This window comes from Octodon degus, unplaced genomic scaffold (assembly GCF_000260255.1).
Source record: "Octodon degus isolate 3935 unplaced genomic scaffold, OctDeg1.0 scaffold00304, whole genome shotgun sequence".
NCBI classification, from domain to species: domain Eukaryota; kingdom Metazoa; phylum Chordata; class Mammalia; order Rodentia; family Octodontidae; genus Octodon; species Octodon degus.
This window is the reverse complement of record NW_004524880.1, coordinates 815,818-840,093: the sequence shown is the minus strand read 5'-3', so window position 1 is coordinate 840,093 and position 24,276 is coordinate 815,818. Positions and strand designations below refer to the sequence as shown.

Here is a 24,276-nt window from a genome sequence, read left to right as displayed (position 1 = left end):
ATGTGGTGCTGGGGGATTGAACCGCGGTCCCTGATGCCTTGCCAAGCTTGTTCTAAGTAGGTGCTTTAGACCACTGAGCCATCTCTCCAGCCCTGCAATCCCTACACTTGTGTGGAGGCTGAGGCAGGAGGCTCTTCAAAGTTCCAGCCTCGCCCAAGCAACTGGATGACTGGCCTGAACCCTAATACTCAGTAAATAAATGGCAAGTGGATGACAAGTTTACCCCATGTTGCAGATAGATACAGGCAGAGGCGAACGGGACTCACACCACAGCAAGCTCCTTCCTCAGAGCCCCCAGCAGGCCATCCAGCCCCTCCCGGGTCAGGCAGGACAACAGCAGGTGGGGGTGCGACCAGGGCTGTGGATGTGGACCTTCGGCAGGCAGCAAGTCACATTTGTTCAGCACCAGCAGCAGACGCTGACTGCTCCCTCTGGGATCCTGGCTCACGAGTGGGGCCATGACTGTGTCCAGGAATTCACGGGAGGTCGGAGCAGCCAGGTCAGAGGCGTCCAAAACTGCCAGAACCAGGTCGGCCTGCTCCAGCCTGGGGGAGGGGGTAGTGATGAGTGAGGGGCGGGGCGAGAGCAAGGGGGTGGGGAGTGGGAGTGGCCACTACAGACAGAGCAAGCCCTTTGACAGAGTAAGGAAGGCAGGCATTTGCGAGAGGAAGGCGGGAAGCCGGCTGGGTGAAGGCGAGCTCCTTCAAGAGAAGGAGCCCCTTGGCAGCCCCTCTAGAAATGGGAAGAAGGGAAAGCAAGGGCACCAAGGAGCGGAGGTAGGCAGGCCCACAACTCACCTCTCCCGGGCTCGCCGTACACCCTCTTGCTCCACGGCTCCCACACCCTCCCGCAGCCCGGCTGTGTCACTCAGCAGTACGGGAAACCCAGCCAAGTCCACAGGGGTCTCCAGCACATCACGGGTGGTACCCGGCTCCGAGGACACAATGGAAACTGGCTTCTGGCCTGGAGGTCCAAGGAAGGGGTGGGTTGTGACAAGAGGTCTCCTGCATGCTCCTCCCTGTGCTGGTCCCCTCCAGCCTCTTCCCCAGGACTGACTCAGGTCCCCTCCCACCCCACCCCAGGCCCCACCTGCCTCCACCTACTGAGCAGGTTCACTAGGCTGCTCTTGCCAGCATTCGGAGGTCCCGTGACCACTACGTGCACCCCTGAGCGGAGTCTCTGACCGCGCCTGGCGTCCTGCAGGTGTGCGCCCAGGGCCACCTCCAGCGCCTGCACTTCCTGGTCAGCTGTGGGCAGTAGGCAGGGTGTCAGAGCCTTGAGGGCTGCGATGCACACTGCTGCTAGTTCCCCCTCTCAGGCTCACCTTGCTCCAGGACACCTTCCTCAAGGTTGTCATCCTCCGCGAAGTCGATGTAGGCCTCCACGTGGGCCAGGGCCTGGAAGTGGGGTGCATGGGGTGAGCACTCACTGTCCTCCATCAGACTCCAGGTCCAGCTAGCCCAAAAGGCCATAATGGCATCTTCAAAAACAAAGGGATGAGGGTGGGTGGGAGCAGAACCGGGGCACCTGCCTTAGTGAGGGTCTCGGCCCAGCTGTGGGACAGCTGACCCAATTCCCCTTCCAGCTGCCGCAGGGCCTGCCGCCGCTGTGCCTCAGTTTCCGCATGGATCAGGTCTGCCAGTCCCTCCACCTCGGGCAGGCTCAGCTTCCCATGGGCGAAGGCGCGCCTGGTGAACTCGCCAGCCTGAGCTGGCCGCAGCCCAGGGACGCTGCCTGCAGGAAGCCCAGGTCGTGAGCCTCTGAGTGCAGGTCCCGCGTTCTCCGACCCTGCCTCGTGCCCACTTCCGACCCACTCACTCAGAGCCTGCAAGACGCCGCTCACCACCGCGGGGCCTCCGTGCACGTGGAACTCGGCGCAGTCCTCGCCAGTGAAGCTCTGCGGCCCTGGTGGAGAAAGGGCAGGTCAGGGGCGGGGTACCGAGCGGGCCCGCGCCCCCGGAGGCAAGTGGCTTCACCTGGGAACCAGAGCACCAGCGCGCGGTCCAGCGGGGCGCCGGAGCGCGGGTCGCACAGCAGGCGCAGGCTGGCGCGGCGCGCGCGGGGCAGGGCACGGGGCGCGGTCAGGCTTCGCAGCGCCTGGTGGCTGGCAGGGCCGCTGGTCCGGATCACCGCGACGCCGCAGCGGCCGCGACCGGAGCTCAGCGCGAAGATGGTGGCCCCGGGGGCCGTGCAGAGGCTGGGGCGGGAGAGAAAGGTGCGTCGAAGCGGGCAGGGTGGGGCCGGGCTGGGCTAGCAGCTGGGAATCGGCCCCGGAGCCCAAGCAGCCCGAGTAGCGTCCCACCCGGTCACATCCCCTCTGCGTGACCGCCCCACCTGCGAGGCCTGCAGGCCGCCAGGATCTGCAGCTTCCGCCACATGGATCTAACCACTTGCTATCCGCCCGCCTGACCTTCCTGCCCGCTTCCCACTGCGCGCAGCAGGCCCCGCCTACTCTGAGATATGACTGGCAGTGTTCAAAGGTTCTGATCTACCATTGGACCACATAAAACAAATCCCGCCCACAAACCGAAGCCCCATATTCCAATGAGTGCAGCGAAATGATTGCTCCCAAGGCAACACTGGACCGAATTGTTAGGGTCCGCAGCGCAACCGCGGGAAAGGACGCGGCTTGGCACGCAGAGAATCACAGCGGAGCTGGGCTTGAGCCCTGTATCTTCACCTGGCTAATTCGTAGCCGTAGGTGCGGCAAAAAAAAAAAAAAGGTTGCGCTGTTTCCTTGCCCAAGAAAGGGGCGACATCTCAGAATCTGTGAGCCTGAAGCAGGAGGATCGCTGGTTCCAGCACAAGCTGAGCGATTTAACTAGACCCTGGCTCACAATAAAAACTACAAAGGGCTGGGGATGAGTTCCGGGAAGCCTAGGCGATGGCCCAGGGAAAATCCAGCCCAAACTTTTAGGGAGCTCCTGCAGCCGCCGCTCCTCGCTTCCCTCCCCCGCCAGGACCGCTGTTCCCCGTCCCACACCCTCCTCCTCCAGGCCCCCTCCTCCAGGAAGCCGTGCCAAAGCCCAGCGCAGCCCCCGCCTCGCCAGGATTCCGAGTCCCGGGATCGCTTTCAGGTTAACTCGGGACAGAGCGGAGCTCCAGAAAGCGCTGAGCGAGGATTCCAGGCGCGGGGGCGGGGCCTCGAGAGCCTGGTCGCGATCCTCTGGTTCTCGTACGGGGCGGGCGGGCCATCAACTCCTGGGAGGGACGGGGGGGGGGGTATCTAGCTGCGATCCTCATCCTGCCCTACTACACTGTCATCTGCAAAATGGGAACCCACGACAAGACATCCTTTGTTTCCAGTGATTCCCTCTGATAAGTGCACACCTACCATCTACTGTGTGCTCCACGGAGACTACACTTTGATCAAGCTCTCAGTCTAATGCAACGGGGACTTAAGAGACCCTGCCTCAAAGTAAAAAAATAAAATCAAGCCTAGGAATGTAGCTCGATTGCAAGGCCCTGAGTTCAATCCCCAGTAAGGCAAAAAGAAAAAGAAAAAAGTTCGTTTATTTGGAGTGTGGGATTAGCTAGAATTGTTTTTATTCATTTAAATCTTACCCAGAGGAAGGTTGGAGTGGGCTGAGGCGTGAGGTCGTGCAAAGGCCCCAGGGCCGGCCTGCTGTCACCAGTGACCCCATTCTTGCTGGTGTGGGTGAGTTATTCCCAGAATCTCCCGAGGCCAGTCTAGTCCCTCCCACGTCCTGCCTCAGGCCAACAATTAGAATCTAGTTTGCAGATGGGGAAACCAAGGCTCTGGGGCAGAGGAGCCCAGAAAGTTGCATGGGTTGGGACAATTTGAAGAATGCACCTTGGTGCGGGCGGCGACGAGCACCAGATATCAGAGTGGGCGGGCGACAAAGAAGCCCAGAGAACCACGCGGGCAGGCCCGAGAACCAGAGTGCTAAGGCTGGAGGCTGAGAACCAGAGTGACGCGCGGGACAGGAGGCTGCGGGCTCGAAGCGGGCGGGGACGAGAAGCAGCGCCGGGCACGGGGACGGTGCGACGCGGGCGGGCGAGGCCTTTGTTTCCTCCGCGCTCGGCCCCATGCGCTCGCGTCCCCCCGGCGCCCGGGCTGCGCGCAGCCCTTGACCCAGCTTGCCATGGCGGAGCCCGCCTCGGGCGCCGGGGGCACGGCCCTGGATGGGGAGAGGGGCAAGAGACCCCCACCAGAGGGCGAGCCTGCAGCCCCCGCGTCCGGAGTGTTGGGTATGTGTGCGACTGCTGGACCGCGCGAGAAGGCAGAGGGGAGGCGCATTACGGCCACCATCCGGCCTGGTTCCGCCCGGGACCCGCTGCTCTTCAGGGCTGAGGGAACCTGCGGCGGGCGATGGGCCTGGGCGGACCCGGTCACGCCCCTCAGGGACCCAGCTGCATGGACTTCGGGATCGCGGTGGGCAGAAACGCTCCGTCCTTTGGGTGGAGCGCAAGAAGTCCCGCTGGCCCGGGTTCGAACCTGGTTCGGCTGTGTGACCTTGGGTGTGTGGCTTCAGGCTCTGGGCCTCAGTTTCCCCACCTGTGCCATAGGGTGGGAGCCGCGCCCAGCTCCCGGGCTGCTGTCCTAGGTGGCCAGGCGCCTGCTCGGGGCTGCTCGCGCGCGCCCCGCGATTGTGGGCTTGGAGGCGGAGCTGGGCCTGAGCATGAGTAAGATGTGTAAGGGCTGGCGGGGGAGGGCAGGGCCTGGCAAGGGCGAGGCGAGGAAAGCAAGCCCGGCCAGCGCGGTGGGCTGACCCTCGAGTGTCAGGCAGTGTCGGGGAGCTGGAGGGCTGAGCCCGAGGCCGGGTCTGGGCGGTGACGGTCCCGGTGGCCTTACCCCTGCCCCCCAGACAAGCTCTTCGGGAAGCGGCTGCTGCAGGCGGGGCGCTACCTCGTGTCCCACAAAGCATGGATGAAGACGGTGCCCACGGAGAACTGCGACGTGCTCATGACCTTCCCAGGTACCCGAGGGCCTCCTGACTCAGCCTTCCCCAGTGGGAGGAGGTAGGAAGCCCGGGGGCCTCCTGTGGCGAGAGCCATCGGTGCCTGTGCCCCTTGGCAGACACGACCGACGACCACACGCTGCTCTGGCTGCTGAACCACATCCGGGTGGGCATCCCTGAGCTCATCGTGCAAGTCCGCCACCACCGACGCACACGCGCCTATGCCTTCTTTGTCACCGCCACTTACGAGAGGCGAGTGCCTGCCCCTGCCCCGGCCCCAGGTCGCCCTGCGTCCCTCCGGGCCCCCTGTGAGCCCCCTGCCCTCCTCACAGCCTGCTCAGAGGCGCCGACGAGCTGGGGCTGCGCAAGGCCGTGAAAGCCGAGTTCGGCGGGGGCACTCGAGGCTTCTCCTGTGAAGAGGACTTCATCTATGAGAATGTAGAGAGCGAGCTGCGTTTCTTCACCTCCCAGGTGGGGCTGGCACCTGCCCCCAGGGCGCCCCGGACTCTGGGCCGCTCACCGAGCTCACACCCTGTCCCAAACAGGAGCGCCAGAGCATCATCCGCTTCTGGCTGCAGAACCTGCGTGCCAAGCAGGGAGAGGCCTTGCACAACGTGCGCTTCCTGGAGGACCAGCCAATCAGTGAGCGAAATGGGGCTGACCCTCCAATCATAGGCAGTGAGATGGGTGGGGGCGGTGAATGAGGGCGGGGCTTAGGTCCAACCACTTAGGGGTTAGTAAAGAGGTTAACCAATGAATTCAGGGGTGTGGTCTCCGTGAATGGAGTCCAGCCAATCAGTTCGTTGAAGGGTGTGGTCTCTGCAAAGGGTTGGGCTTATCTCTTGGTAGGCGGGTCTGGCCTAAGTTCTTTTTGGGTCTGATTAAGGTGTCAGGACCGTGGACAGCGCTCCATACACTGTGGAGTGAGGCCTGGGCCTTGGTTTCCCCCCTATGAAAACAACTAATGAAAGGTCACCTTCAGATGACAGCTTTATTTCCCATTGGACCCTCCCTTCTGGGTGCCCCCCCCCACTTTCCCGCCCACTCCTGCATCTCCCAGATTCTCAAGGAGGATGAGATATCCATCCAGCCCTCCTCCCCTGGAAGGGCCCCTAGGGTTTAAGAGCAGGCACAGAGCTTCCGCTTGGGTCACGGTGGAGGCAGAAGCAGGCAAGGCCGGTGTCACCTATTCCGTCCTCCTGCAGTCCCCGAGTTGGCAGCCCGTGGGATCATCCAGCAGGTGTTTCCCGTGCATGAGCAGCGCATTCTGAACCGCCTGATGAAATCCTGGGTACAGGCAGTGTGTGAAAACCAGCCATTAGGTATGGTCCAGGCTATACCTAGGGGCTGGGCAGGAGTAGACAGGGGTCCCAGGAGACAGACAGAGGTGACCTGCCCCTATCTCCCTGGCAGATGACATCTGCGACTACTTCGGTGTGAAGATTGCCATGTATTTTGCCTGGCTGGGCTTCTACACATCAGCAATGGTATATCCGGCTGTCTTCGGCTCCGTGCTGTACACGTTCACAGAGGCCGACCAGGTAGCGCACGGGCTGGGAGGCCAGGCTGAGCGGCCTCCTCTTGCCATTGGCCTGGCAGTTCACCACCACGCTGGCCCCACAGACAAGCCGAGATGTGTCCTGTGTGGTATTTGCACTCTTCAATGTGATCTGGTCAACACTGTTCTTGGAGGAGTGGAAACGGAGGGGTGCTGAGCTGGCCTACAAGTGGGGGACTCTGGACTCGCCTGGGGAAGTCATGGAGGAGCCACGCCCGCAATTCAGGGTCAGCCTCCAGCTTGGCAGAAGTGGGAAAGGGAGGGGCACAGGTGGGTGGGCTTGGCAGGGGCCCTGAGGTTAAAGCGGGCTCCAAGAGAAAGCCCTAGCCCAGAGCAAGTGTTCTGGAGGAAACTGCATCAGAAGGGGCCAAAAGGGACCTGAAGCAGGGTGACCTTGGGTCTCACACAGCCCCGCCCTCTGCCAGGGTGTGCGTCGCATCAGCCCTGTGACCCGTGCAGAGGAGTTCTACTACCCACCCTGGAAGCGGCTGCTCTTCCAGCTGCTCGTGAGCCTGCCCCTGTGCCTGGCCTGCCTCGCCTGTGTCTTCCTGCTCATGCTCGGATGCTTCCAGCTGCAGGTGACCCTGGTGCCCTCGCCCTGGCCTCTGGGACTGGCCCTGCCCACCAGCCTACCCTGAACAGAACCCCTGCCTGCTGCAGGAGCTGGTGCTGAGTGTGAAGGGGCTGCCACGCCTCGCCCGCTTCCTGCCCAAGGTCATGCTGGCCCTGCTGGTCAGCGTTAGTGCTGAGGGCTACAAGAAGCTGGCCATCTGGCTCAATGACATGGGTATGATCTGCAAGGGCCGGGGTGTCCTCACAGCCCTGTGGTCCCTACTGTGTGGGGGGTGAGGAGAACAATTGGCCCCTCACGGTCCTCCTTGGCCCCTAGAGAATTACCGGTTGGAGAGTGCCTACGAGAAGCATCTCATCATCAAGGTTGTCCTGGTGAGTGGCTGCCACAGGTGAGACACCGGGGACCTGTGGGGACTGCAGATGACTGTCACCTGCTTCCCTCCTGCCCGCAGTTCCAGTTTGTCAATTCCTACCTGAGTCTTTTCTACATTGGCTTCTACCTCAAGGACATGGAGCGTCTCAAGGAGGTGAGACCCCGCTCCTGTGGCAGCCATTGGGGGGCCGGACCTGGCCCAGGGGTCCCAGGGCTCCCGGCTTCTCCCCCCCTTCCTCCATCCTTCTCTCCTCTCTGTCCGTCCGTCCATCTGTTTGTCCTCTCTCTCCTGTCCATCTGTCTGTCCATCTGTCCGTCGGTCCCTCCACAGCTCCTGCTCGTCCTGTCCCTGTCCCAGAGCCTCGAGCGGCAGCTTCGGGCAGTACTGGTCCCGCTCGTGGCCCTGCGGTTCCGCCTGCTCCTCCTCTCCCTCCGGGGCCTTCTGCTCTCAGCCCGGGCCAAAGTACGGGCAGGTGGCGAGGCCACAGGCCTGGCCAAGTGGGAGGTGGCTGTGCTGGGGCGCATGTGCAGCAGGGCTGGGGAGGCAAGGACCCTGTGCAGGAAGATGGGCCCCAGAGGCCAGGGGTGCCTGAGCGACACTGGGGGTGGGTGCTTGGTGCCAGACCTGGGTGCTGCTCAAGCCAGGCTGTGCGCTGTGGCAGTAAGCAGTGGCTGAGCGCAAAGCCCTCGTATCCAGGAACGTCCAGGGAAGGTGCTCTGCGCTGGTCCTGGCCCCCTGCCCCCACGTGGCCTCTCCCCATCCCCTCAGATGCTGGCCACCCTGCTGATCACCCGGCAGTTCCTGCAAAATGTGCGTGAGGTCCTGCAGCCCCACCTCTACGGCCACCTTCGCCGTGGCGAGCTTGGCCTCCAGGCCCTGGCGGGCCTGGCTCGGGCCCTGCTCGGTGGCCTCAGCCTCAGGCGCCCTGCATCCCGCCTCCTCGAAACCCAGGCCGATGAGGGTGGGAGCGGGGCAGGCAGCCGAAGGTGTCTCGGCGGGGGCTGTGGGGCTCCTGAGGAGGAGGACGAGACGACCACCGTGGAGAGCAGGCCTGCAGGGGAAGGGGGAGAAGTTAGGGACGGGCCTGGGGGTGTGGAGGAGGATGAGGACGAGGACGAGGAGGATGAAGAAGATGAGGAAGACGAAGGTGAGGATGGTGACCTCTTGGACTGCGGGCTCAGGCTGAAGAAGGTCAGCTTTGCCGAGCGTGGGGCTGGGCGGCACCGGCCTGGCCCAAGCCCAGAGGCACTGCTGGAAGAGGGCAGCCCCACCATGGTGGAGAAGGGGATGGAGCCAGGTGTGTTCACCCTGGCTGAGGAGGAGGAGGAGGCAGAGGGACCACCTGGCAGTCCCGAACACGAGCCTCCAGCTGTCCTGCTCCGCCGGGCTGGATGCGAGGGCCGGGATCAGGGCCCTGAGGGAGGCCGAGACCCAGAGCCTGGCTCTGGGGAGCAGGCGGCCAAGCAGAAGCGGCAGAACCGCTCCTCTTGGATCGACCCGCCTGAGGAGGAGCACTCGCCCCAGCTCACCCAGGCGGAGCTGGAGAGCTGCATGAAGAAGTATGAGGTGAGGCCCCCCCCGGGGGTGGGGCTTTGAGGCGCTGGGAGGTGCACGACCCACGTCCTACCAACCCATGCTGCCTGCCCCCAGGACACCTTCCAGGACTACCAGGAGATGTTTGTGCAGTTCGGCTACGTTGTGCTTTTTTCCTCCGCGTTCCCACTGGCTGCGCTCTGTGCCCTGGTCAACAACCTCATCGAGATCCGCAGCGATGCCTTTAAGCTGTGCACTGGGCTGCAGCGGCCCTTCGGCCAGCGTGTGGAAAGTATCGGCCAGTGGCAGGTGGGCTGGGCTGGGGAAGGGAGTAAGGTCCAGTCTGGGCTTCTCAGCCAGGCCTGGTGCACTGAGCCCCCCCCCCCCCCCCGCTGCCCTGCAGAAGGTGATGGAGGCCATGGGCGTTCTGGCCATCGTGGTGAACTGCTACCTCATTGGGCAGTGTGGGCAGCTGCAGCGTCTCTTCCCCTGGCTGAGCCCAGAGGCGGCCATCGTGTCCGTGGTGGTGCTCGAGGTGGGCACTGGTGGCTGAGGTGGGCGCCGGGTGGGGGGCGGTGTCACCAGGGCCTTCAGCTGCCTTCTGTGCCCCCAGCACTTTGCTCTGCTCCTCAAGTACCTCATCCACATGGCCATCCCTGACATCCCAGGCTGGGTAGCCGAGGAGATGGCCAAACTTGAGTACCAGCGTCGTGAGGCCTTCAAGGTAGGAAGCCCTGATCCAACGGCATGGGGAGTCGAGCTGCACAGTGGGCAGATCCTTGGTGGGACCGAAAATGTGCAGGTGGGCTGGGCCCTGCCCCCAGGGCTCAGCCAATCATAGACCACAGGTCTTCCAGAGGTAAACTCCTCTATTGTCCCAGCCCTGGGGAGACTGTGGCAGGAGGATCACAAGTGTGAGCCCTCCCAGGACAACTTACATAGACCCTATCTCAAAACAAAAAGAAACTTTAAGGGCTGAGTGTAACTCAGTATGAAGAGCCTGGATTCAAACCTCAACACCAAAAGAAAGCATCTGTACTAAATATCCATAGATTTTTTTCCTTGCTTTTATTTTGTTTTTGAGATAGGGTCCCACCCTGTGACCCAGGCTGGCTTGCACTGCTGGCCTCAAACTGCCTCCGCCTGCTGAGTAGTTGGGATTGTGGTACTTGCTGTGTACCCAGCTGATATGCTGCTGTGGCCCTCCCCAGCAGTGTCTCGTCCTGTTTACACAACCAGGAGTCACCGTAGGTATGGGGATCATGTGGGGAGCCTGTCAGGAGGCGTGAGTTTGCTGCCTGTGGCTCAGCATCTTATAGAAGGGCCTTGAGCACCACAGAGTCTGGGGCAGTTGCTTGTGGCTCAGCAGTCAAAACTGTGATTGTGCCAGCTGGACCCCCTCCAGGGTCCTGGGGTGCCAGCTCTGGACTGTCTTGGGACTGCCCACAGGACCAGATACACAGGGTGCTCCCCAGGAGGGACCCAGCCTCCTGCTCCACCCTCTGACTGCTGCAGACACTGTGGCTCAGGACACAGCTTCTTAGTCCATGGCATCCGTTCAGGCCCAGCTGCAGGGAGCAGGAGCTCTACACCCCTCAGCCAAGGCCCAAGATGCATTCTGATATTTTTTTAAAGCTTTTCCTTCTAACGCTGGAGATGAAACCCAGGGCCTCCCATGGAGCAGCCCACTTGGGGCTTCAGGTAGCAGGCCAGGCCAGGGTGGGCTCTTGGCAGCCCCAACAAAGTCTAGAAGAGCAGGGCAGGGCTGGCCAGCTTCCTCCCAGGATCTGAGATGGCCTGGCTTGTGGCTGGGGACAGTTAGCAGCCAGCTAGCATGTGTTTTCTTCCCAATTCCCAGAAAGCAATGGCTTGGGCCAGGGATTCTGCTGGTGCCAGATTCGGGTTTGGATCCTTTCCCACTTTGCCCAGAACACGCAGGATGACTGGGACTGTGGGGCACCCAGGAAGCCTGCATCTCATCTGCATCCACAGGGGCACCCTGGAAGCTGAGGGGTTCCAAGGACACTCCCGAGGGCCCCAATAACCCCGCCTCAGCAGGGCCCAGGCAGCCATTCACCCTACACCCTCTCCACCATCCTGGTGTCCTGGCGTCCTGACTCGTGTGGCTCCGTCCACAGAGACACGAGCGCCAGGCCCAGCACCGCTACCAGCAGCAGCAGCGCAGGCGGCGGGAGGAGGAGGAGCGGCAGCGCCACGCCGAGCACCACGCCCGTCGGGAACGCGATGCGGGCCGGGATGAGGCTAGGCCTGAGGGCACCGGGCTGGACGCCACGAGCTCGGAGAAGGCCTCTGCCAAGGCCAAGGGCGGAGGGGCGGGCAGCCACGGGCAGGAGCGGCCCAAGCGTCCCGGCTCGCTGCTGGCGCCCAACAACGTCATGAAGCTGAAGCAGATCATCCCGCTGCAGGGCAAGTTCCTGTCTTCGGGGGCCACCGCTGGGGCGGGCGCAGCAGGCCCCGCACCCCGGCCGGCCCCAGCCCCGTCTCCCACGGGCGGGGACACCCGTCTGCCCGCCTTCCTCAGCTTCAAGTTCCTCAAGTCGCCTGAGACCCGGCGGGACCCGGAGCGCAGCCAGTCGCCCCCCAAGGCTTTCCACGCCGCTAAGCTATTCCCTTTCGGCGGGGCGCGGGCCGAGGCCAACGGGGCGGGCGCGGGCAGCCAGGCCCGGCAGGACGCGGCCCCCAGTGGCGGCGGCGGTCGGGCCAGAAGCGGGCCGGTGGACGAGGCCTCGGCTGAGGAGCGGGAAGCGCCCCGGCCCGAAGAGGAAGGCCCAGGTCACAGGCTTTAACTCGGGGTGGGGACGCCGCGCCCTGGCTTGGGCGGGAGGGTGGCCAGCCCCGGGGAGCGGGGTTCCCTGCAGAGCGGAGCGGGACGGCCCTCCCCCAGAGAGGGGCGCCTGCCCCCACAACCCGCCAGCACCCAGCTCCTGGGGGCCCGGACCCCCAGGCTCTATGCAAATCCGAGGGCACTGCTCAGGGAGCCCCAAGCACGGGGATCCGGCTCCCCTCATACCCATGCTGCCCAGGCCAGGTCCCAGCCCAGCAGGCCAGGACAGGGACATAGATCAGAAGCCAGAGGGACTCCCGCCAGCCCCCTCCCCGGCCTAAGGCAGGGGACACCCCAAAGACGCCCAGGGAGGCGGCCCTCAGGCCCCATTTGACCCCATCCGAAGCAATAAGGCCTTTCTTGCGCCTGTGCCGGGAGGGAGCCGCGGGCCCGGGGGCGACACAGCCCGGAACGGCCCCTCTCCCTCCGCAGGGACAGCGCCAGGCCCCGCAGGCGCCCCTGCCCTCTGCACCCGCCACAGCCGGAGCCCTACACCTCGGTCCCAGCCCCTGACGCCGCCCGCGGGCTGCTGGCAGTGGGACCCACCCTGGGGCTGTGGGGGTGAGGCTGCCGCCCCCCGCCCGAGCCCACCGGCTGCCACCGTTGCTGAGTGCCCGCCCTGCGCCCTGGCCCTGCCCGCGCCCCAGCCACAGCCCCTATCCGGGGACGCCAGCTTCTACAGTCTCCCGCTGCCACCGCCAGAACTGGAGCCAGAACAACCCGAGACCCCCACAGCAGGCCCCGGCTCCAGCCCCAGCCCCAGCCCCAGCCCCCATGCAGTGTGCTGGCCCGGCGGCTGGCACTAGCTGCCCCACCTCCAACATATGCAATAGCAGTCAGCAGTGCGGCCGCTGGACCTGGCCACGTTGCCCAGCACGGCTGCCCCCACCAGGGCAGCCCCCCCTGCCGTTTTCCCTTCAACCAGGATGGGGGACGAAAGGTGCCCCCACATCCATAGATGACACCCACACCCAGAATAGGCAATTATTTATTTGTTTTTAATTTATTTTGTCATATTTTTGTAAAACGGCAGCAATGCAATAAAAAGTCTATTTCAACAGTGCCAGAGGTGCGCTTGGCATCCTGGGCTCGGATCAGGGGGCGGCTGGGTGACGGAGCTCCAGGTTCACCCCACACTGAGTGACCTGGGCCTGGGCCTGAAGAACCCCTGTGGTGGCCCAGTATCCCAGACAGAGGAGATCTTGGCGTGCACAGACGGCACTTGGCCTGGGGGTGAGGGTGGCAGAGTCCTCTTGCTGGGCTGGGTGACACAGAAGAGAAGGCCATTCTGACAGCCACCTCCAGGAGCCATCTGGAGCAGGAAGGGACCAACACGTACACCAGGAGGCACCTGCGGCAAGGCCCTGAGGTCCCAGAACCACAGCAAGCAGAACAGTGTATCTGGGCCCTCAGGAGCCGCTGGCATCAGGAGAGCTGGAGTGAGGGCAGCCTGTGGCAGCTGTCAGACACAGCCACAAGGACCTCAGGTGGGGACCCCAATGTGTGCATCCTCCCTCAAAGATGAGATTGGGGCAGTCTGTGCCAGCAGAGGGAGGGCAGGGAGCGCCAGGGTGGGGTAGGGATGTGTTCCAGGCCGGTACGCAGACCCGAGGCAACCAGGGCAGGGACTAGCTCCTCAGAGGGTACTGCTATTTGGTGTTCTGCATCCCAGGAATCGGAGTCAGGACCTTGTGCTATGCCGCTGGGATGGATGTCTGACACCCAAGGGAAGGGGGTACACCCAGCCCAAGCCCCATCCTCTGTCACCAACCAGGTGATGAGGCACCCACCCAAGCTTGGCCCACAAGCTCCCGGGGGCTCAGCCCAGCCCACACCCAGGGCCTACACGCATGGGGTAGTGAGATACAGACAGCGGCCCAGTGGGACCCGAGGGAGATCGGTGCCCCTGCAGCCCAGCACACACTTGTGGCAGTGTGACCTGAGGGCAACCCTCCTGCCCCTTCCTTCGTCCAAGTCCCACACCCTCACCACCCCCAACGTCCCAGCTGAGCTACCAAAGCCACAGCCACCTTCAGGGTCCATTAGGGTGGGTAGGGTGGAGCGGTAGACCCAGGCCAGGGACAGGCCCCAGCCTCACCCACCCCAGCCCAGAGGTGGCACCCAAAATGGCATAACCATCTGTGGAAGGGTCCCCCCTGCCCCTGGCACCCTGTTTGGCAGTGTCCTGGGACCTGCACTGTCTCTGGGCCAAGCTGGTCTGCAGGATGAGGTAACAGGTGGGGTGCATGACCAGTCCATGGCATCACGGCCTTGATGTGGCCGAAGAGGCTCAGGAGAATCCGCTGGCTTGGCTGCGCTAGGACCCCTCCTCACTCCCCGTGGTGCCGACAGGTCGATGACAGGACGACACTGGGCGCATGGAGCTCCGTCCTCTGCAGCCGAGGCAGGCGGAGCAAAGACGCGAGGTGGAGTAGGAAAGATCCTTTATTGGGGTGGACACGGAGCACGCACGAGTCCAGGATAAAACCGCTAACACGAGCCGGGGCCATGGCACCCTGCGTGGGGACACATGGGGCAGCACGGCTGGCCCCACCCCTGCCACCAGCAGCGGTGGGACCCAGCTAGAGACACCAGACACCTGGGTCCCAGGCTGGGGACCTGGTGGGGGCCAGGGGTTGGGTTACTGAGGAAGCATCTAAGACATGTCACTACTAGATCTGAGTCCCCTTTAACCAAGGCGTGACAAGTGTTACAGCATAAATAAAAACGCAAGGAAAATAAATACATCGGCTCCTATGAGGTTGGAAGTGGTGTGGATGGGCGGGAGGGTGCAGCGGGGAGGGCGGGCGCTTACACACGGGGCGGGCGGCGGCCTAGGTGTCCTCGTGCATGTCGGGGCTGTCTGTCCGCGCCACCTTGCGGGGTGGCGCGGAGCTCTCACCCTCCAGCTCCACCTGTTCCTGGTCCCTCTTCTTGGCAGCATTCTGTGGGGGACACGGAGTATGAACGGCTCCACAGCCCCGACAGGGGGTTACCACGTCTGCAAGGATTACCGAGGCCGGGCTTGGCCACAGCACAGCTCCTACCCCCGTTACCAGGCCGCTGTGGCAGAGCCAGCTACTGCCCCCTCTGGAGCCTCTGCTAGCTCCTGGAGCACCTGGTGAACTCCTACCGAGCCAAGGCACCACTCAAATCCCCCTCTCCTCATCACTCACCCACTGCCCCATCAGAACCTGAGCTACCTCAATCCCTAGCATCTGAACTCCATGTGCCTTACCTTTTTGTCCCATTGCTGGTGTAGGTAGCGTAGAAGGATATTTGTCTTTTCCGTCACAATGACTGAAGGAAAAAGAAAGTGGCCAAGGTGGATGGGCTGCTCTCCCCTGTCCCAGTCCGAGGCCATCTTCTCAGGTCTGTACTCAAAGTCATGCCCACCTCAGGGGAGGGTCACCAAGAGCCTGGCCTTGCCTTCCCAGCTTCCCAGCATAGGGCCCCACTTCCCGCAGGGCTGCAGGCCCCGCGCTGCCCAGCACCCAGGCACACACAAGCGCAGACCCAGACAGCAGCACCCAAGGCACGTGGCACCCCCACCCTGCAGGAGCCCAGGGCTTCTTTGCTTTAAGACAGCATCTAACCCAGTGAGTTGCTTGAGGAGGCTGAAAGTTGTGATTCTCCTGCCTCAGACTCCTAGGCTGGCTCAACAGGCTGGTGCCGCTGTAGCCAGCACATGGGTTCCTCTCAGCGCTCCGAACACTACACCAAGTCTGACCCAGCAGCGCCCTCTGCCTGGTCCATAGCCACTCTAGGCCTGTCTGGGTTCTCCTGGGACCCAGTCCCTCCACTGCCTCCCTGTCTGAGCTGTCTGTGCCATCGGTGTTACCTGTATCCCTGGGGATCACAAGCTGAGCCTAGGGCCAGGGTCAGCAGCTGCGGGATGTGCACAGCCTTCAGGGCACCCAGAGGCACCTGCATCCCCACCCTCTGGGTGAGCGCCCACCTGCCTGGCCTCGCCACGCAAGGCTCTGGCCTCCCGGCTTCACCGAGCATGCATCCCACCCCAGAGCCGGGCGGCGCTGACTCACTCTGTTCTGACGGGTACTCCCGGGTGGGCAGGTAGACAGAGGGGCGCCGGTTCTGCAGGAGGAGCGAGGCTCAGGCGTGCAGCACCCCCAGCCACCGCCCCCAGCGCCCCTGCCCACATGGCCTGCCCCGGGACCCCGGAACACACTCACCGAAGCCTTGCACACAGAGTCAGCATGGAATCGACTAAAATTGCTCTTGTTGTAGACAGGCAATCCTTTCAGAAAGTCTGCCTGGAAGACATGGAGGGTGGAAAGTGAGGCTCTGTCTGGCCCCACTGGGTCGCGCCGCGGCTCCTGCTTCTCTCTGCTCAACACCAGCGCAGGTACTGCCATCCCACACAAGGTCATCACAGAGCCTGGCAGGAATCAGGAAAACTGAGGCTCAGAAAGAGGGACCACCTACTCAGTCACTCTGCAGCCAGTCACAGGGGCAAGCACCTATGACCTTGGCAGCTGCGGGGCCAAGGAGGCAGGAGGACCGTGAGCTCAACCATGAACTGGGCAACTCAGTAAGGGGCTGCCTCAAAATAAAAAACTAAAACAAAAGTTTTAACAAAAACCGTGGGCAGAGGGGCAGGGCCGGCCAAACAGTTCAGCAGATACGCAGAAGCCGGGATTCGAGCCCCAGGCCTGCCATGCTGGCCCTGTCCCCGGGGCACACTGACACAGCAATTGAGACTGGGTGCAGTGGCGCACACCTGTAATCCCAGCTCTTGGGAGGCTGTGAACAGGCGGATCACTATGTGTCCAATCTAGTAGTGAGACCGTGAACACCCTATAGACCCTTCCCTAAAATACCACAAAAAACAAAAAACCCACCACTGGGGGTACTGGTGCTAAGGAGATAGCTCAGTGGCTTAAGTGCCTGCCTGACAAGCGCAAGGTCCTGAGTTTGATTTCTGGTCCCTAAAAAAAAAAAAAAAAAGACTGGGGATGAAAGACTGGGGATGTAGCTTGGCGTGCGGGGCCTGGGTTCCATCCCCAGAAGGAAAAAACAGCAGGTAGGCGGGCAGGCAGGCAGAAAGAAGGAAAGGCAAGGAACCCAGAAGCCTGAGTTAAATGTACCACTCTTCTCTTTCTTGCAGTGTGGGTCGGAGCCCCACCGTGCCACAGCTGGACCTCATTCCCAGGTTCTGAATCCCAGCTCAGCCTTAGAAAACTCCACCACAGCAAAGGCATCCGTCAGCTGGGGCTCTTCTGGGGACCCTCAAAGAGAACGTGCTCAACGGAGCAGTTCTCCCTCCCCACTGCCACCACACTGGGCTAGCCCGGCCACTGAACCTACAGGCATGCAGGCCCCTGTGACTGCAGTGAACTCCCTCTTCCTGGCGATCAGGATGGGGGGAGACCCTATCACTGTGCCCAATCTCATAGCTCAGCCATGCACAGCTGCAGCTTCCTGGGAGGTGAGACTGAGGCAGAAAAGCCACCTGTCACTCATCTCAGAGGCCTGGCACCTTCCATTAGGTGAGCCACTTGGAACCCATGTACAGACAGGTCCCAGGTCCACAGGCTGGAGCCCTCAGGTCCATCCCCATCCCTGGGATCCAGAGGACCTCAGCTGGGTGGACAAAGCTTCCCAGAACCCCCTGGGGCCAAGGGAACACATTCCTGGGTAGGCAACCTGGGGGCTGGCATGGCCTGCCTCGCCCACCCCAGCCCAGGATGCCAGGCCTGGCTTCTTCCATTTGGTGGCAGCTCCTCAGGCTGCTGCTACCCAGCAGGCCCACTCTGGGATCAAGGCACCGGTGCAAGCACCACAGCCGCCTCCTGTGGGGACCAAAGGGAAACAGTGCACAGGAAACAAGAGCACAGCCAATGAGACTTGGGACACGGAGGTGTAGAGCGTGCACTATGGCAGTGACACAGGAGGGGGCCCATCACTGCTCCAGCCCTGACTGCTCCTACCACTCCCAGGCATGTCCCTATCTCTGTGGGGCACCCCGCCACCACCCCACAGCTCAAACCACCCTACCCAGCCACTGTCCCTGTCTCTAGTCTGCACAACAGCCTCCCTGAATAGACTGGCACCTGGCTGAGGGCACACAGCAGGGTAGCACTGGCAAGATTCCCTCCATCTGGCCCTGTCCTCTCCACCTCCCCAGTGACCAGGAGTTTGCATGAGGGACAGCGCAGGCAAAGAGCTATAGTTCACAGCACCCAGGTGTCCTGCACCAATGTCAAGTTCCCTGTGCTGAATAAATTCCCACAGACAAGAATCAGCCTTGCTTCCTGTGAGCTACTGTGAAACCAGGCCCAAGGGCTAGGAAGAAGCCCTACAGCCAGACCAGCCTGGGAGGAGGCCTCAAAGAACACCTCACAGTACGCTGCACCCCATGGAGCACCAAGCAATGGAACAACTGTAGCTCCTGAGTCAGGAAGAAATCTGGGGAGAAAGGGTGTTCACTGGAGGCAGTCCAGAGTATGGAAGAAGTACAGGCAGCAAAGGCCCTGGGGCAGCAGGAAATGAGGATGGAAGAAGAGCAGGTGGGCCCGTGGGCTGGGGCTTGCAGAGGGGGGAGATGAGGTCACAGAGGTAGGGGCCAAGGGCAGGGACTGCGTTCCATAGGCTCACACAGGAAGCCCCCAGAGGGGGCTATAAACCAGCAACTGCTGCAATCTGATTCATTTCTTTAAAAACACCTTCTCCCATAACCAGGCATGGTGGCCAGGCCAGTAACTCCAGCACTCAGGAGGCTGAGGCAGTAGGATATCTGGGAGCTCAAGGCCAGCCTGAACTATGTAGAGACCCTATCACGAAAAATTAAGCCCTAAAGATAAAAAAAAACTCCTGGCTCCAGATGAACTAAGGACTGCAAAGGGATAGGATATCAGCCAGACCAGGATGGAGATGGGTGGGCATCCAGGCAGGTAATGTCCAGCTGGGCCAGGGTGGGGGCCAGAAGTACACTTCCTTGCCTTCTGGAAGTCCCATGGGACCTCCTCGGGCGGGTGCAATGGAAGCGTGGCAGCGACGGACCAGGGACAACAGCGGGCCTGGGAGAGCCATGAGGCCCAGCACCCAGTCCCTGCTACCACTACCGCCACAGCCCGACCAGGCCTCCCCTGACGGCCAGCTGCCAACTCCACAGGTGGAGACACCAAGCCCTGAATCCCTGGGTGGGTAGGCGGGAGCTGAGAGTTTTAGTGCTCGCCGGCACGCAGGGCTCACTTAGGGGGTGAGGGAGATGTCACCAGCGGTGCCACCGCCTCACTGGAGGATCTCGTCCCGGGCGCGGAGCGCGCCGGTTCCCTAAATGTCACAGTCCCACGAGGTCCGTCCCGAGACCCTTTATTACTCGGGGCGAGGGTGGTAATGGGAGAGGGGAGGTGTCCTCTCCAGGGGACCGAGAGGCTCAGGATGGGGGAGGGTCCGGCCCTGGGCTGGCTATGTCGCACTTCCTCTGGCGACAAAGCCCCGCACGTAGTCTGTCAAGCCTCCTCCCCCTCCCTGGCGCCCGGACCGGACTCCCGAGCCTCCGAGCTGCAGAAGCCCGGGACCTGCTGCGCCGAGCAGGGGACCAGAGCCGGGGTCTCCACGGACCCCACCCGAGCCACTTCCGGGGGGAGCTGCGACCCGGAAATGGACGCGTTGTCAGGGCCTGGGAGCCAAATGGGGGTCAGGGGTCGAGAAGGAGCCGGGGCGGGGTCAGCACTAAGCTCAAGGGAGGGTCGGAGGTCATAGGCCAGTGAGAGGATCAGGCAGACACCCCCGAAGGGACGAGGCAAGGCAAAGACGGGCAGCGGGGACTACAAGGGGCGGCGGGCCGGCGGTGCTGTGTGGACTAGTGGAAGGGGCACGGGGCCATGACTGCCCTTACCATCCTCTGTTCCCTCTGTCTCCGGCTGAGCCGCCGCCACCACAGCCACCTTCCCAGCCGCCGCCGCACAGCAACTTCCAGCCGCGGCACAGCGCACACTGATGGCGCCGCCACGCCCTGCCATTGGCCCTCGCCCTAGTCCCGCCCCCACTGAATGTCCTCTACGTACTCCTATTGGCCAGACCTGCTAACATACGCACCCATTGGCCGCCACACCTCTTTTCACTATCAAGTGGAGTTGAGAAAGCAAAGCCCCGCCCAGAACCTGGAAGCAGCAGAAGGCAGCAGGAAGGGGGCGGAGGCCATGCCGCGATGCCTTATGGGAGTTATGGTTCATCACTTCAGGAGAGGCGAAACCCGGTTAGGTTAATCCCAGCACTCTGCAGGCTGAGGCAGAAGGATCGCTGTAGTTGGTTGCTAACCTGGGCTACACAACGAGTTCAAGGCCAGCCTGAACAAAGGCCCTGTCTCAAGAAAAGCAACAAACAAAATCATTCTTGAGTTTGCTAGACAGCTCCACCCTAGCTACTTGAATTATTTTTGGTTTTTAAATGTATTTAGTACAGGGTTTCACTACACAGCTCAGACTCATAGTGATCCTCCTGTATTCAGCCTCCCCAGAGTTAGGATTACAGGCCTGCGACACCACTGCCGGGGACCTGAACTCGGTGGCTGGCTCAGTGCACCTGGGGGCAGGGCCCAAGTGGCATGTGGTCTGAGGGATCAAACCTGGGTCCCTGGGGCCAGGGAGATGGCTCAGTACAATAAGTGCTTGGCTGGCAAGTGCAAGGGCCTGAGTTCAATCCCTGGTTCCGCCAAAAAAAAAAAAAGAAAAAAAAAAACAAAACTGGATCCCTGCTCTTGCCTAGGTAGGTGCTTAGTCCAGTGAGCTATCTCGCCGGCCCTAGTTTTGGTTTTTTGAATCAGAATTTCACCTGTAATTCAGAGTGGCTTTGAACTCACTATATAACCCAGGTTGGTCTTACTCAGTGCTCCTGCCTCTACCCCATTACAATTGTGAGCCACATCTGTCCTTGTACTGACAACTCTGACTTGCTCAAATGCTTTCCACGGCTCCCTAGTCCCTCCACAGATCCAGCCCTACTTCCTGGTCCCTAAATTTTGGGTCCCTCCTGTTTCTTCATCCACCTGTGTTGTGATTTCTACCTAATCCCTCCGAAGACCCTGCCACTTTTCCCAAAGCCTAGTCTGGGCTCCTCCAGCCCCCAGTTCTACTCTGGAACAGCCTAGGTCTAAGACCACTTGTCCTGCTGGACAGACGGCCCCTTCGGAACAAGGTTGTATGCTTCATACACAAGTGCTCAGCAAACTACTAACGGTAAACTGCAAATAAAGAGCCCCGTGACAGCCTGGGGGGCTGGCCTTGCCCTGAGGTCACCACCCACCCCAAGGGCAGGCAGGGGGTCTGGGGGCCCTTCATCTTCCACACGGGCTTTTTGGAACTGTAAGACAGACAGCTAGCTAGCTAGCTCGCTAGATTTTTTTTTTTTTTTTTAAAGCAGAGACTTGAACATTAGTAAACATTTAATGATATTTAGAAACCACTGTCATTTGCAGAGGACATAAATTCGTGACCATGCTTTCAAAAGATCTTATCTTGGAAACGCCATCTGAAACATTACAGAAAATAATCCGATGCCTGAGATCAGCTCTGAAGTAACTCGGGGGAGGTGGAGGGCTGAGGGTATTCATTGGTCCTGCTGCAGCGGTTAAACGGCGTGCGCATTTCCTTTCCGTGGACAGCTGCGAGGGTGCGGAAGCCCCCACCGTGCAAATGCGGGGCTGGGCAGCTGCTGGCCTAGTGTGGCTGCCACGCCCCCATTCCCAGTCCTCCCCAAATCTCCAGGCCATCCTCACAATCTGGTGCACTCCCGTCGGCGTCTTCCGCACTCACGCAGTGCCGAGATCCGAGGGTCGCGGTCCTCAGTGGGTCAGCGACGCGCGCCCTTTGAGCATGCGGCGCAGAACGACCTGGACGCCGGCCGGGGTGCTCAGCCGCCGGACCCAGCCGTGCTTGCGCTTGCGCTTGGTGTTGCTCGGCTGGTACTCGTTCCCGCGCGCCTTGCCGCGGGCCTGCAGCGGGGCAGGGATCCCCAGCCACAGTCGGGGCTGGAGCCATCTGTGGGGACAAGGAGACGGCGAGGAAGGTCAGCGGCGGCCGCTGCGTGACCCCGCGCGACGTCCAAACTCTCGGAGCCTCTCCGGGACCAAGCTGAGTCGCAAGGGGCCGCGTCCGGCCCTGCGGGTGGCGGGAGACTGGCGTCAGCTACCGAATCAGCCACATTCCTAAATCTGGGGAGGACCCGGAGGCCTCACCTGCTGCCCAGCAGTGCCGCTGACCTTCCGGTGGGGCCCAATAAGAATCCCGCCGCAAAAGCCATAGCTCCGTGCTGCTCCGGCGGCCCAAGTCGTCCCCGGGGCTCACCCGCCCAGTCGCTGCGGAGCAAAGGCTCCTGGGACGTGTAGTTAGTCCTGGCGTACCAGCGCGGCAGGTTTACGCCGGCGCACGGCAGCAGGGGCGCAGTGTTTCCTTTTGACCAGTAGGTGGCAGGCGAACGGCGCCGCCTCGACCTGCCCTACGTGCAGGAAGAACTGCTGGAAGTTGTAGTTCTTTCTCTTGTTCAACGATAGAGGGTGCCCTGGGTTGGCGGTGGCACAGCTGGCTGCAGACACAGGAAACGGCTGGTTGGTCGTTTCACCCACAGCAAGAGCGGGGCAGATGGCACACAGCTAGTTGGCAACCTTTCTCTGGCCGCAGCGAAATGTCTGCCCCTTGGCAGGGTGCGGGGGGCGATGGACCGCCCCTCTTACACCTTCCCTTATTTGGGCAAGAAGCGCTGCAGCACCAATCCCTGCGTGCCTCGGCCTCTTCCTGTGGTCCTGGACCTCTGCTGCCAATCAGCAGCCAGTCCCGCCCAACTACTTCCGCTGCCCGGCTATTTAGACCCAGCTCATTTCCTCAATGAACGAGACTTGATAAGAAAGCTTGTCTGGTCTCCGTCTCTCGTGTTTCTTGCCCTGTCCTGCTCATCCCCGTTCCTCCTCCAGGTGATCACCCCACGTCCTGACTCGCGGGACGAGTCAAGTGGCGCCCAACGTGGGGCCTGGCACGGGGGACTCAACGAGGGAGCCGTTGGAGAGCCCGGTACGAGTGCCTGCCGCGCCCGGAGCCACGGTGAGTGAACGGCAACCCCCTCCCCCTTCCAGGCATGGGTCAGGCATTACGCGAGCACGAGCTCTTTGTGGAAAGCCTCAGCGAGGCACTCAAGACACGGGGGATCAAGGTAAAGGAAAAGAATTTATTACAGTATTTTAAGTTTATTCATGAGGTTTGTCCGTGGTTCCCGTTGGAGGGCACGATCGATTCTAAAAGATAGAAACGAGTGGGCGATGTATTACAGGATTTTTATAGAGTTTTTGGCCCTGAAAAGGTCCCAGTCACAGCCTTCTCATACTGGAATCTGATTGATGAGATACTTACGCAGCGACATGGGGACCCCCTTGGTCAGGGAGATGATTACCCAGGGGGAGGCCGCCCTGCGCAACTCGAGCAGACCCACTCCGGCCCCCTCTCGGACTGATTCAGATGTCTCCTCTCCCTCTGATGAGGAAGCAAGCGAAATGTTGGAGAAACACCAAAATGGGTTCAGCCGCCCCTTCCTCCTTTTGAGCCCTTGCCATCTGCCCCTCCCCCACCTGCCGCCGCCCCCCCCAGCCCCTCTCCAAGCCCATCATAAGCCCTTATACCCCGACCTCGCTACCTTAAGAGGTTGATTGGAAAAAATTAGCCAAAAAAGCCTCCAGGTATCATTCTGATCCCATTACAGCCCCGGTCGCCGTAAAGCTGCCCCCGATAATAATGAGATACTCAAACTTGCTCCTAAACCCTCCAATGTGCTTTTAGACCTAGAGAACCGAGTGCTAGAGTTACAGAAACAGATACAGTTGGAACAAGAGTGCCAGAGGCTCACGCTACAGTTACAATCCTTGCAGACCGGTCAGATGGTCAGACACGTGGCGCCCCTAATATGACACCTGGGCTTAATGGGCCCCTGCCTCAAATGGCACCAAGCCTCAGGCTGTTGAGGCCCATGCCCCTTTTACTGTAACTGCACTGAAAGCATTAAAGACCGCAGTTGCTCCATATGGCCCTACCATAGCTTATGCATTTCAGGATAGTGTTGTCACCTTTCAAACAGATTCTTCCTCAGCACAATTGACACAACTACACGCTGTCATGGCTGTTTTTATTTATTTTTTTTGTGGAACCGGGGATTGAACTCAGAAGCGCAAGGGCGCTTGCCAGGCAAGTGCTTATTCTACTGAGCCATCTCCCCAGCCCCTGTCATGGCTGTTTTTAATGCCTTTCCAACTCAGCCTCCCAATATATATACAGACAGCGCTTATCTCGCACATTCCGTACCTCTCCTAGAGACGGTTGGCGCTATCTGTAAGACTTCTCCAGCTGCTGATCTGTTTAGACAACTGCAATTGCTAGTCTGTCTTTGGAAACACCCATTCTTCATGGAACATTGGAGAGCTCATACTAACCTGCCCGGACCCTTAGCAAAAGGGAACCAAAAAGC

At 61.3% G+C, this 24,276-nt stretch overlaps 4 protein-coding genes across 6 annotated transcripts in view; 1 reads left to right on the top strand and 3 right to left on the bottom strand.

Annotated features, from left to right (window-relative positions):
- The window catches only part of Gtpbp3 (GTP binding protein 3, mitochondrial), a 4,257-nt gene extending 1,142 nt beyond the window's left edge, over positions 1-3,115 (bottom strand). The window contains exons 1-8 of the mRNA XM_023707633.1: positions 2,335-3,115; positions 1,977-2,197; positions 1,819-1,905; positions 1,532-1,734; positions 1,325-1,397; positions 1,104-1,247; positions 798-963; positions 267-545 (exon numbers count right to left, since the gene is read on the bottom strand). Of these exons, the coding sequence (XP_023563401.1) occupies positions 267-545; positions 798-963; positions 1,104-1,247; positions 1,325-1,397; positions 1,532-1,734; positions 1,819-1,905; positions 1,977-2,197; positions 2,335-2,378 (1,217 nt within the window). The 5' untranslated portion in view covers positions 2,379-3,115. The remainder of the gene's footprint in view (positions 1-266; positions 546-797; positions 964-1,103; positions 1,248-1,324; positions 1,398-1,531; positions 1,735-1,818; positions 1,906-1,976; positions 2,198-2,334) is intronic.
- A 728-nt stretch (positions 3,116-3,843) lies between these two features.
- On the top strand, positions 3,844-12,868 carry Ano8 (anoctamin 8). 3 transcript variants are annotated; one of them, XM_023707632.1, is made up of 19 exons: positions 3,844-4,212; positions 4,830-4,940; positions 5,042-5,174; positions 5,255-5,393; positions 5,468-5,564; positions 6,128-6,244; positions 6,336-6,463; positions 6,546-6,707; positions 6,906-7,058; positions 7,141-7,267; positions 7,370-7,425; positions 7,506-7,580; positions 7,758-7,889; positions 8,196-8,993; positions 9,078-9,269; positions 9,367-9,495; positions 9,574-9,684; positions 11,099-11,753; positions 12,238-12,868. In XM_023707632.1, exons 1-19 carry the CDS (start codon positions 4,107-4,109, stop codon positions 12,609-12,611), a joined length of 3,795 nt encoding a protein of 1,264 aa, XP_023563400.1. In that variant the 5' UTR covers positions 3,844-4,106; the 3' UTR covers positions 12,612-12,868. The 3 variants fall into 3 exon arrangements, with proteins under 3 accessions (XP_023563400.1, XP_023563399.1, XP_004647444.1); XM_023707631.1 differs by having other exon boundaries at positions 3,848-4,212; positions 9,364-9,495; XM_004647387.2 differs by lacking the exon at positions 7,758-7,889 and having other exon boundaries at positions 3,850-4,212; positions 9,364-9,495.
- A 1,605-nt stretch (positions 12,869-14,473) lies between these two features.
- On the bottom strand, positions 14,474-19,776 carry Dda1 (DET1 and DDB1 associated 1). Its single transcript, XM_023707619.1, has 5 exons — positions 19,670-19,776; positions 15,999-16,079; positions 15,849-15,900; positions 15,044-15,105; positions 14,474-14,750 (listed from the first exon to the last, which is right to left on the bottom strand). Exons 1-5 carry the CDS (start codon positions 19,670-19,672, stop codon positions 14,640-14,642), a joined length of 309 nt encoding a protein of 102 aa, XP_023563387.1. The 5' UTR covers positions 19,673-19,776; the 3' UTR covers positions 14,474-14,639.
- A 1,449-nt stretch (positions 19,777-21,225) lies between these two features.
- Mrpl34 (mitochondrial ribosomal protein L34) lies at positions 21,226-22,458 on the bottom strand. Its single transcript, XM_004647386.2, has 2 exons — positions 22,007-22,458; positions 21,226-21,809 (listed from the first exon to the last, which is right to left on the bottom strand). Exons 1-2 carry the CDS (start codon positions 22,069-22,071, stop codon positions 21,614-21,616), a joined length of 261 nt encoding a protein of 86 aa, XP_004647443.1. The 5' UTR covers positions 22,072-22,458; the 3' UTR covers positions 21,226-21,613.
- Positions 22,459-24,276: the final 1,818 nt, after the last annotated feature.

What these genes read in the sequence shown, in the direction of transcription:
- Ano8 (XM_023707631.1), top strand. Translation starts at nt 4,107, where the DNA reads ATGGCGGAGCCCGCCTCGGGCGCCGGGGGCACGGCCCTGGATGGGGAG. An exon ending in GTCACCGCCACTTACGAGAG is followed by an intron (nt 5,175 to 5,254) that starts GCGAGTGCCTGC and finishes CCCTCCTCACAG; the next exon opens with CCTGCTCAGAGGCGCCGACG. An exon ending in TCATCATCAAGGTTGTCCTG is followed by an intron (nt 7,426 to 7,505) that starts GTGAGTGGCTGC and finishes TCCTGCCCGCAG; the next exon opens with TTCCAGTTTGTCAATTCCTA.
- Dda1 (XM_023707619.1), bottom strand. An exon ending in ACTCTGTGTGCAAGGCTTCG is followed by an intron (nt 15,901 to 15,998) that starts GTGAGTGTGTTC and finishes CTCCTCCTGCAG; the next exon opens with AACCGGCGCCCCTCTGTCTA. An exon ending in GGAGTACCCGTCAGAACAGA is followed by an intron (nt 15,106 to 15,848) that starts GTGAGTCAGCGC and finishes TTTTTCCTTCAG; the next exon opens with TCATTGTGACGGAAAAGACA.
- Mrpl34 (XM_004647386.2), bottom strand. Translation starts at nt 22,071, where the DNA reads ATGGCTTTTGCGGCGGGATTCTTATTGGGCCCCACCGGAAGGTCAGCG. An exon ending in GCGGCACTGCTGGGCAGCAG is followed by an intron (nt 21,810 to 22,006) that starts GTGAGGCCTCCG and finishes TTGTCCCCACAG; the next exon opens with ATGGCTCCAGCCCCGACTGT.